Here is an 11,588-nt window from a genome sequence, read left to right as displayed (position 1 = left end):
CACGCCAAATTCCACTACGGACCTCCAAATAATTTTTCGGACACGCTCCTAAGTCCAAAATCACCATACAGAGCTATTGGAATCATCAGAATTAAATTCTGAGGTCGTTTACATATAAGTCGACATCCGATCACTATTTTAACTTAAGCTTTAAACCTTGGAACTAAGTGTTCCAATTCATTCCAAAACCTCACCGGACCCGAACCAATTACCCCGACAATTCACACAACAGCTGTAAAGTACAATTTGAGTAGTAAAGGGGGAAGCAAGGTTGTAATACTCAAAACGACGGGTCAGGTCGTTACAATTTTCTTGTACTAATATTTTCTATCTTGGCTTTGTATTGCACTATTACTTTCTCAAAGTAATTTTTTTCTCAAGAATAACTCTCTTGGTTTTTACAATATGTATAAGATCTATATCACACTAATTCTTAATTAGGACTCACACACACACACACACACACACACACACACACACACACACACACACACACATATATATATATATATATATATATACACACACACATAATTTTTATGCTATATAAAAATCATATGCTTTATGGTAAATATTTAAAAAAAATATATAACTAATTTATGGAATTTAATTCTAAATTGAATTCTACAACTTAGTCATACTTTTAAAATAAAAACATGTAACTCATTTATGGAATTCAATTCTAAATTGAATTCTACAAATTAGTCAATATTTTAAAATAAAAACATGTAACTCATTTATGGAATTCAATTCTAAATTGAATTCTACAACTTAGTCATACTTTTAAAATAAAAACATGTTACTCATTTATGGAATTTAATTTTAAATTGAATTCTACAAATATTAATTATAATTACCAAGTGCATATATATATATATATATATATATATATATATATATATATATATATATATATATATATATATATATATATATATATATATATATATATATATAACAACCAAGAGATGTAATTTAATTTTTTTATTTAAAATAGAAAACTTCAACTTGTCCACAATATTAATTATATCCTCTGTGCTAGCAAAGAATATAATAATATTTTATTTGGACTAATAACTAAATTTATTTGACTAATTAAATTTTTTAATTTAATTATCAAATAATAAAGTAATTAATCCTTTAGCAAAGATCAGGACACTCGTTAGTGTGCGACCCCATAGGTTCAATATTAAATCGGTAGTAAATTGATCACATCAATATACTAATCAAGGGTGGCGTCTAGCAACACTCCTTAACGACCAGATAGCATGAAGTATATAATTTACTCTCAAGAACCTGTAGAAGAATAATGTATTAATTCCTTCTGTCCTTATAGCTCTGGGACACCCTAGGATATGGTTCAAATGTCAAATCCTATAGGCAGCCGACTATGTGTTCATATAAAAAATAATCGACCATTGAATGACCTAAGAAACTCTTTTCTTCTTTCATTCAATCGCCCTGGCCAAGGTCTTAATTTGGTCGGTTATAATTTATGACAACATGGAGCTTAAACTCATTACCAAGAGTTCACAGATTCCATATTGATCAATCACTAATTATACAAGTATTTAATCGTACCCAATATCTTTTCAACTATTGCCCTAGGGCCATAGATGTCTAGTATCAAAGTACAATAAATAACTTATCAATTACTATGATGATATCAGGTCAAAGGAAACTCTTACATCACATTCTTCAAGAGAATATTCTATTGACAGTTTATGGTAATTCTAACCATTAGGAATTATCCAATGAATCGGTTTAATGATCATATCTCTATATGCATCATCTATTTATGTTATTTAGTTAATGAGATCAACTAATCTTTATCCCATAAAGACGATCACATAAATATTGATCTAACCGGATTACTAATGTCCAAATTAATAATCCTACGATCAAGAACAAAATTTAAATTAAATTGTAAGAGACTTTACTCTCATTATCATGATCTCAATCATGATGACAAGTCTCAAAATTTAATCAATGACTTTATTAAATTAATCAAGCAATTAATAATAACTATGATAAACGAATATCAAATGCCATATATTTTTATATCAAATAACATTCACAAAAATATGTTCAAATCATCAACTATGAGATTGGATCTGGGGCATATCTAATATATCAATAACAATCTAAACGTGATGGAAGAACCAATGGATTTGTCATCAAGTCACGAAAACTCACCTTCAAGCCGTCGTAATATGCTTGAACAGCAGGAAATGTTGGTATAATTTTACGAGCTTGCATCATGTCCCATATCAGATTGGCAGTAGTATATCCACCGGTCTGCAAACAGTTAAGAAATTGAATAACTCGACATATGTGATACGGTGATGAGAAAAGAGAAATGTAAGAGAGAGGAAAGGGCTAAAAGTTTTTCTTTTTCTGCTTTCCCACCTTTTCACCCGCAATGACGTGCCATATTTAAGTTCATAACTTCTCAATTTTACCCTTAAAGACATAGTTTTATAAAAATAATTAAGATTATAAGATTATTTTAATGATACATTTGGTATGTTATGTAGTAATATAGAGAGTACTTGTGTGTCAAAAGTCTTACTACCTATTTTCTTTCATTCTCAAATTTCATGCATAATAAAATACAATCATGTAAAATGAAAAGAAGGGAGTAATTATTAATGTTATCGGATGAAACTCAATTCTTTTTGTAGTAGTTTCTTACATTAGCTTTATTGTAAATGTTTGCAAGTAACATTTCTGTTGAACTTCCTTTTCTTCTCACGAAAGTTATTGAACAAATTACTTGCAAATATCGTTCTACTAATTTAAGAGTAATATGAAAAGTAATGGTTGTCTTGACATATAGTTCGAAAAGTATTTCATTACGGCTTTCTAGTTTATATTTGTTACTGCAATTTACAAGAATCTTAAGAAGACGACAGTCAGAATATTCAATAACTGTTTAGAGCAAAGCTGCAATAGAAAAAAGATAATACAAAAAGAAAAAAGCAGAAGAAACGAGAATATTGCCACAGCTTACTTTTTCATTCCCCTCAAATGCTTCTAAAATTTAAAACATGGTTGGCATGACCATTTTCAGTTGTTTCTGCCAGCTTCTAACATTCAGTATTCTTTCTGTTTCTTTTCCCTTCAGTTGGAATTCAGTGTGCTTGGAACAAATGAGGAGCAGAGCAATGGAATGTGCAGGAATACTGTTAGTTTCACTACTACTTGTCCCTTTGAAGAGTGTAGCAACTGAAGCTGATAAGAACATCAGTTGTTCTAATTTGCCGCCATGTAATTTTCCGGCAATATACAATTTCGGGGACTCGAATTCGGACACCGGCGGTATCTCAGCAGCATTTCAACCAATACAAGCACCTTATGGTGAGAGCTTCTTCCACAAACCAGCTGGAAGGCTTTCAGATGGTCGTCTTCTCATTGACTTTATTGGTAATCGACTTCTCTTAGTATGTAAAATAACCCCCCCTACTAGCTGCTACAGAGGCGGAACCAGAATTTGAAGCTTATGATTCTAGTTCTTTTAAGTTACTTGGTTCTAACTTAATAATTTGTGCGTATTCAATGAATTTCTTAAGACAAATATAAGATTTGGACCAGAGCTACTTGGTCCGGCCGAACCCGTAGCCGAAGAGTTGGCTCTGCCCCTGAGCTGCTAGTGATGCTTTTTGATGCAATGACATAAAATGCTATATATTCTACTAGCTAGGCAGTTAGAAGGTGCAAGGAATTTGGTAAGCGTGGATGTTCTTTAAAAGACGCAACACAGATACAAAGAATTTAAATAACCGGCCCCAAGATTAGGGGATAAGCTTCATCGTCAAGAGCGAATAGCTTGGATCAACAGCTCAAATTCCTAAACGACCGCTCAGCGATAAAGGAGGTAGGGATGCAGAGACAAGTAGGAAGTTTGCTTAGGAGCTACCTATGAAAGAGTGCATAATAGCTCACTAATCGAACACTCTTGCGTTGGGATGAACGGCCTAAGTATGTATGCAGAAACTGTGGGAAGTAAAATACATCAGTAAGGGAGCATGCAACCTTAGAGAAGTCTCCGCACGAGGAGTGGTGGACAAACTGGGTACAAGAAATGTCGACTTGAGTAACACAAACATACTAGACCAAGAATCTCTAATTGAATGATTTCTCGATTAATATCATTATTTCATATTGAAACTTACAAAATGAAGGTAGTTAATTGATTATAAATGTTTTTTTATGCAGCTGAGCACATGAGACTACCCTACTTGAGTGTCTATCTAGATTCCATTGGCTCAAATTTCAGGCACGGAGCCAATTTTGCAACAGGAGGATCCACCATTCGTAGGCAAAACCAGACTATATTCCAAAGTGGTATTAGCCCCTTTTCACTGGACGTTCAAATTATGCAGTTCCATCGCTTCGAAGGCAGAACTGAAGAGCTCTATAGACAAGGTAAAAGGAAACTAATGCTAATCAATCATTGACCTGTTACTAGCAAGTTACATCATTTAAGCTAATTTGATACAACTATAACTATGTCTCAGCGATAGACTTGTCAGAGAAGAAAAAACTCCCTCGTCCTCGCGAATTTTCAAAGGCTCTCTACACACTTGACATAGGCCAAACTGACCTAGCTGTTGGTTTCCGCCAGATGAGTAATATACAACTTCGGGCAGCCATACCAGACATAATAAACCAGTTCTCTGCAGCAGTTACGGTATATGCAACTTTATCAATTTTATCTATACACTAATCGTGTAAAACCACATTGTTAGTGTAAATAATATTTACACTGTCAGTGTACATAAGTTAAATTCTTGTAACATAGGTAGTGTTGTAGGCACTAATTATGAAGAAAAATGCTATCTTTGTTTCATAATTTTTGACAGCGTCTGTATCAACAAGGGGCAAGGGCATTTTGGATACATAACACAGGTCCAATTGGCTGCTTGCCAACAGCCACATTATACCTCAGGAATCCAAAACCAGGTGTTCTTGATAATTATGGATGCTTAAAGAGCCAGAATAAGATGGCCTTAGAGTTTAATAGACAGCTGGAAACCAGGATAAGAACACTGAGGGCAGAGCTCGGGCATGCTGCTATAACATATGTAGATGTCTATGCTGCCAAGTATGAATTGATCAGCAATGCCAACAGCCAAGGTATATTTTAGAGCGTATATATTTTTTAACGAGACTATTCCACTAAGTACTTGCCATTTCTCGTCAGCACTGGTACCAGATAACTCTGTCTACCAAGACTTATGCAGGTGGGAAGAAATCAACTAGCATCTTTTTGTCCATGTTGGGATTTGAACCCTAATCTGACAGCTCGGCTGACACCCTTGGGGTGCTATTAGTACATATTACATTCCCAATTCATTTCTTTATCTTTTGATCAAGGGCTTTAGGCTTTAAAATTTTGAACAGGTTTCATGGAACCCCACAAAATATGCTGTGGATTGCATGAGGGGAACACGCATGTATGGTGTGGACAGAAAGCAATAGTGAGAGGGGCAGAAGTGTTTGGAGGGGCTTGTGCCAACCCTTCAATTTACATAAGCTGGGATGGAGTACATTACTCTCAAGCTGCTAATCAATGGACTGCAAATCAGATACTAAACGGCAGTTTCTCTGATCCTCCCATTCCCATTACCCATGCTTGTCATAAACGTCTTCATTATTAGGACTGTTGTATTATAATCTGCATCTTAATTAGTGGTTTTTATATCTATGTTTAACTTCTATCAAGTGAAATCACTTGTTCTTTTTAGTTTAAAAAAGAAAAGAACAAGTTTTTTTCCTTTATTTTTCGCATCATTCATAAGAAGAAACTATCAAGTTTCTAATATAAAGCCGATGACAAGATCCCTTGTTAAGGAATTGGGTAACAAGGGACAGACATTCCTCCTTAGAGTCAATTCCAGATAAGCTCAGGGACCTTAATAAACAGAGTACAAATTTACAGCTCAAAATACTAGGATTTTATTTTCATGTCCAACTACTGTACAGCAAGAACACTACAATTAGACAATCGTACAACAATTTTTTTTGGATAAATACATTGTACGACAAAGATAAAAGTTGTTTTTTTGGATAAGTAGCAATGCCACGAACTAAAAGCGAATAGGTCCATAGCTCACCCTTATAAGACTAGATACATACAGCAAGATGGTCCAAATCTAGCAACTCTGGACGTGTTAAAGAGTCATAAATAACTATATTTCACTGGCGATGACCATCTGGAAGAGCAACAGCCTGGTTAAAGGGCACCAAGCGTTGAGGTAGAGACCCATCTTCCTCATCATCATCAAACTCCAATGTGTAACTGCAAAAGGGAAACATAATGCATTAAGCCCATGAAACAGGATCATGATTCATTGGTCAATTTGTTTTTGGTAATGCAACAGTCAATTTCAAGAAAGAAGAAAAAAGAAATATTGAGCTCGATGACTGCAAAACAGATTGGGATAATTGATTCCACTTTCTGTTTAATCAGAAGTCATTGCTCAATTATTGAGTACTAAAGAATCTTAAGTTCATCGCTGATTTCTAAGAAGCCAGGTAAGAGCATCACTTACTCGTCGGTCTTCCTCTGGAAATTGATATAGCATTGGGACCATCACATGCAAATGTAAGTAAAAACCCAATCAATTCCCGAGTAATGATATTCTGAATAGCTCAATAAAGAAAATCCCGATAAATTACGACAAAAGAAAACTAAATAGTGGTACCTTGCGAGCCTGGACTACTGTGGCTTTGTACAGGGCTGTGGTTCCTGGGTAAACTGCCAAAACTTGTTTTCCAGGAGGGAATTCTTGAGTGGTTGCAAGATCACTTATCTTGGGGAAAGGTATAATATGTGACCAGGGTAGCTTGTACTTTCTGTAATTGGCAAAAGAATAGAACCAGTAATTCCGGTAAGAAGGCGAATAATCATTTAGTAAGCAAAAGCTGTAAGCCGCTTAGATATCAAATAACTAGCTGAATAGCAGCCTTTCAAAGTACAAAGAGTGAAAAGCCACAGTTATGCGGTAATAGTTATCAGTCATCAAATTCTTCGGTAGCATTAGGTCTAGACTATATGAGATGTCGCAGAATCTTAATCACAAATACCTACAAGAAGGTGTTGTGGACAGATTCTTAGGAAGCAGTTTCAGCAACTTGCCGGACAGCTAGGAGTAACTTACGGACTTACTTACTAGTGTGTACCAGGCAGCAACTAATCACCAACAAATAGCAGAAAAGGACAAAATCTCATTGATCTCTATCATCCATCAACGTACTAGAAGGGGGAAAATATAAGTGACTAAAATTCCTCAATGAGCTGTTCCTTCGAAGTTGGCAGCTCAAAAAGTGAGGTAAGTTTTTTCTGCGTGAGGTCACACCATGGGACAAAATATACCTTTTTGTTCCTTTTGTAGTTTCCTCTTTCCTCCAATTGATGAATGTGATTTGTTAGTCTCGTGGGCAACTAAAACTGACTTGTATCGAGGTCCCAGAAGGAGTCAGAAAATCTCTTAATCTCCCTCATTCTTCTACCTACTATTCCCCAGTCTCTGTGCTTCTTGTGCATTCTTAGTATAGAAAGCATTCAATAATCCAATGGACAAAAAGGATTTTTTTGACACTTAAGCATCGCATGAATGCAATGCTCCCTACAACGATCAAGGAGGGAATAGATTTAATCATTCCATAGCTGGATAGAAGTAGGAAATCTAATAAATAAAGTGAGTCTTTGTGAAGTTGAGATCAGGTAACGGGATAATGCCTTACATTATGTAAATTTGAGAAGTTCCATCTATAACATAAAGTTGGAGCTGTCACTTTGATCCTAGGAAGTACCTGATAAGTACTCACTCACTCAGACACACGCACACACCCACCCACACACAGCATACCCCCCCCCCCCCCAAACACCCTTCCCCAATTGTTGGCTGCTAAATGCTCCACAAACTACCAAGATAAACTTTCTTAGAGGTCTCCCTGCATCAATTTGATAAGTAGTCATCCTGCAACACCTTTTTGGTCCTAGTCCTAAACCACACATGGTCAAATTCAGACAATATTATGTTTAGAGAATAATATCAGGCATCATAGACCCTAAACTCCAAGTGCCAATTTGAGAGACACGTTTCAGGCTTGCATCCATGGATATTGACGGTTGAGGGAACAATGAGCAAACTAGTAGGGACTTACAACCAAGATACGCATAAACAATCAAAAGGAAGCACACAAGCAAATGAAAATGGGCAAAAACTATCAACAAATGTCCAAAGATCAATAGTAAGGCTACATGTGGGCACCACCTTCCTCATCTTCACCTGGCTCCTCGTCTAGAACTTCAAATCTGCACGGAGAGATACAAGGTTAATACAAATTATAGATGTAAACGATCCAGTTGAAGACATAATTAAGTAAATAAAAAGGTGCTCTCTCTAACAATTAAGCCTTTAGATGATATGTAAATAGCAGGTAGACGTTTGGGGTTAGAATCTCACCGCCATCCATAGTCAAAAAAGAATATAGCAGGTAGACGTTTGGGGTTAGAATCTCACCGCCATCCATAGTCAAAAAAGAATATTCACGTACTTGACCCATTAAATAAAAAATCAGGCCGCACACGTAAGGGAGCCTGGTGAAGACATAATTAAATAATTAAAAGTATGCTCCCTCTAACCCATTAAAATCATGTCCTCTAGATTAACCATTCACTATGAAGCTTTATTGCAAAACTTACTCTTTTGTTTCTTTGTCATAATGAGTAACTTTAACAATGACCCACTCATCCTTTTCACCATCCTCTAGCGCGACCCTAGCAGCCACCTGGTGGTAAAAGGTTTAACTATGTTATTGCCACCACAAAAGTAAAAGCTCATTCACATACTAAAGGTGCTTGAATGATATTATAAAATAGGGAAAAGGTCCAAAATTACCCCTTTATTATGGTATATTGTTTACTTTTGCTACCCGTTATAATTTTTTGTCCAATCTAGCCCCTACCGTTAATCAAGTTTTAAAAATTACCCCTAACCCTAACGTTTTGACACTGTGGCAGCTGACCCCCTCAATTTCATCCATGTCAGCTGCCATGTCATCGACCCCACCAAATTAAAACCCCACAGTACATTCTCTTCCAATTTCATTACTTTTGCAGCTTCAGCTTAGTGTAGAGCCTCCATGGCAATTAATTCTTCTTTCAATTTATCCCTATCATTTTTAATCGCTTCCCAAGACGATGTTAGATCTTTAGTTGTAACCAAATCATTGTTCAACGAGATTTCATCTTTCCATTCAAAATAACCACAAGAACGATTATGTCGAAGACAAAAAAACCAGAGAAGAAACTAAGATCTTTATTATTAGACTATAATTTAGAGCAAACTGATAATAATTTAGATCTTTTGTTAGAGAATCACTAACCTTAGGCTTCGGACATTTATAAAATCGCCTTCCAGGGTTTAATGGAGTCGTTGAAGTGAAGTGGTTTGCAATGATGCCACAACGACACCTAATTTGGGAAGAACAGCTTCCTTGCGACATTGAAGGCTGAGGAAAATAGCATTGGGGTCGTGTGAGCCCTAATTCTTTGGAGACGGGAATGTAATGGGTATGTGGGGTTTTAATTTGGTGGGGTCGATGACATGGCAGCTGACATGGATGAAATTGAGGGGGTCAGCTGCCACAGTGTCAAAACGTTAGGGTTAGGGGTAATTTTTAAAACTTGATTAACGGTAGGGGCTAGATTGGACAAAAAGTATAACGGGTGACAGAAGTAAACAATATACCATAGTAGAGGGATAATTTTGGACCTTTTCCCTATAAAATATCGAAAGAACTTATTCACTTCCATGAAAATAAATCCATACTTGTTCACCCTTCAGGCTAGCAAAGAACTCCTGCTGATTTCGCATTGAAGGAGAGAGCCTGGGAATGTCAGAGTCACCTTTCATCCTCTTCTTTTTCTGCTCGTTGCCTTCTGTCATCCATGTAGATCCAAATGCATTAATCAAGGTGAAAACAATTGAAGTTGATGATCAGAAATAGAGTTGAGTCTATTAATTTAGATTTAAACAAGAAAATATTTTTTAAATTCATAAAATAGATGTTTGATTCGTTAGGCTCAATAATAACTTGCTTTAAGGTATTCCTTTGCATAAGGGCTACAGCTAAAGCATTATATGTGGGGGTGTGCTTATTATTTTGTCAACGGTGTCGCTATCCACCAAGTTGATATTCGACTCGCTTTACACTCCTTTTGGTACATCTCATATTTTTACCAATTGATCAATTTAATATAGGCAGATATGGGAAGTTAGAGAATTTTGGAACCATTAAGTTTTCCAGAAACGTCACTGGATGTTATGCTACCTTGTACTTCTGCGGAATACCCGAATCTAAATCCTAAACAAATTAGTAATACCACAAGACAAAAAAACACTGTCATCTAATTAGCAGTCAAGATTTTATTTTATTTTGTTGATAAGGAAAAAATAAATAAATCTTGACTCTTAATTTATGACCAATCTCGTATTTTCTTCAATATCCCAAAGTATTCTGCCACTATTGTCCTACTAAAGATTGATTTATCGTGGATCTCAAGTTTAGGCTATAATTGCCATTCAAGTTCTTTAGAGGAGACAGGCAAAGATAAAAATACTTCAAAGAGAACTTTGGTGAGGTATTGTGTGTGTCCCACAAGAACAATCAACATCCAAAAATTGAAGATGTTGTAAGCCAAGTCTTAACTTTAAAGAGCGTAACGCTAGAGATTCAATGATTGCTATGTTCTATCAATCATAGTACACACACCTATCTTTCTTCTCTGTTGCCCAGCACCTCCAGCAGGGATTAACGCATCCAGCTGGCCTAACAAATGGTTGGATTAAGGCCGGCAAGTGGGCTGGTCCAAACGGTCCCGGTTCGGTCTCAAATTAAACGGGTCAAACGGTATCAGGCCAAATGGTCTTTTTGTAAGGACCGGCCCGGGACCGTATGGTCCCGGACTAAACGGTCTCGGCCCGCGGGCTAAATGGGCTGAACGGATTTTTTTTTTTAATAAAAAAATTAAATAGATATTAGAGACAAAAGGATGTTAAAAGAAATATCTAAGGCAATGCTTTGTAAATTTTATTATAGAATTGTGACCTAAATTTTATTTAACATCCTAAATTTTAATATTCAATATTTAATATCGAATATAACTTATATATATATATATATATATATACACACACACACTATACTATACTATACTATATTATACTATATGTGCAGCCTCCTAAAGATGAGTACAGACGTCTCCGTACCGATCCGCAAGATTCTACTAAACCTGCTCATGACTCATGAGACCTATATAACCTAGTCTCTGATACCAATCTGTCACGACCCAAACTAACCTCTGTCATGATGGCGCCTATCGTGGAACTAGGCAAGCTGACTCATTTCCAAAACAAACCGATATTTTTATTTTAAAGATAATTCCAAGGTTATTTAACATAAAACCTCCATTTAAAGGGTTCAAATCAAAAAAGAAAACAGAAGTGCGGAAAAGAAAAGCCCGACATCAGGGTGTCACTAGTCATGAGCATCTACTACAATCTGTCTAACAA

The 11,588-nt window shown here is 35.9% G+C and overlaps 2 protein-coding genes across 3 annotated transcripts; one reads left to right on the top strand and one right to left on the bottom strand.

Annotated features, from left to right (window-relative positions):
• The first annotated feature begins 3,078 nt into the window (after positions 1-3,078).
• On the top strand, positions 3,079-5,784 carry LOC107801813 (GDSL esterase/lipase At5g14450). Of its 2 annotated transcripts, none has more exons than XM_075233794.1 (5): positions 3,079-3,426; positions 4,219-4,428; positions 4,521-4,693; positions 4,866-5,139; positions 5,237-5,784. In XM_075233794.1, the coding sequence occupies exons 1-5, from the start codon at positions 3,153-3,155 to the stop codon at positions 5,263-5,265; spliced, it is 960 nt and encodes a 319-aa protein (XP_075089895.1). In that variant the 5' UTR covers positions 3,079-3,152; the 3' UTR covers positions 5,266-5,784. The 2 variants fall into 2 exon arrangements, with proteins under 2 accessions (XP_075089895.1, XP_016480693.2); XM_016625207.2 differs by having other exon boundaries at positions 5,407-5,692.
• A 139-nt stretch (positions 5,785-5,923) lies between these two features.
• LOC107801823 (SAGA-associated factor 29 homolog A-like) lies at positions 5,924-10,491 on the bottom strand. The gene is made up of 6 exons (XM_016625215.2): positions 9,846-10,491; positions 8,717-8,802; positions 8,273-8,326; positions 6,711-6,861; positions 6,558-6,571; positions 5,924-6,304 (listed from the first exon to the last, which is right to left on the bottom strand). The coding sequence occupies exons 1-6, from the start codon at positions 9,960-9,962 to the stop codon at positions 6,202-6,204; spliced, it is 525 nt and encodes a 174-aa protein (XP_016480701.2). The 5' UTR covers positions 9,963-10,491; the 3' UTR covers positions 5,924-6,201.
• Between the last annotated feature and the right edge of the window lie 1,097 nt (positions 10,492-11,588).

Source organism: Nicotiana tabacum, chromosome 17 (assembly GCF_000715075.1).
Source record: "Nicotiana tabacum cultivar K326 chromosome 17, ASM71507v2, whole genome shotgun sequence".
NCBI classification, from domain to species: domain Eukaryota; kingdom Viridiplantae; phylum Streptophyta; class Magnoliopsida; order Solanales; family Solanaceae; genus Nicotiana; species Nicotiana tabacum.
The sequence above is the reverse complement of the archived record's forward strand: the minus strand, read 5'-3'. Positions and strand labels throughout refer to the sequence as shown.

Coding starts and splice junctions, on each gene's coding strand:
- LOC107801823 (XM_016625215.2), bottom strand. CDS start 9,962: ATGACAGAAGGCAACGAGCAGAAAAAGAAGAGGATGAAAGGTGACTCT. Junction 8,327..8,716: donor TATGACAAAGAAACAAAAGA/GTAAGTTTTGCA, acceptor CTCTCCGTGCAG/ATTTGAAGTTCTAGACGAGG. Junction 6,862..8,272: donor GAGGAAGGTGGTGCCCACAT/GTAGCCTTACTA, acceptor TGCCAATTACAG/AAAGTACAAGCTACCCTGGT.
- LOC107801813 (XM_016625207.2), top strand. CDS start 3,153: ATGAGGAGCAGAGCAATGGAATGTGCAGGAATACTGTTAGTTTCACTA. Junction 3,427..4,218: donor TCTTCTCATTGACTTTATTG/GTAATCGACTTC, acceptor TTTTTTATGCAG/CTGAGCACATGAGACTACCC. Junction 4,429..4,520: donor TGAAGAGCTCTATAGACAAG/GTAAAAGGAAAC, acceptor ACTATGTCTCAG/CGATAGACTTGTCAGAGAAG.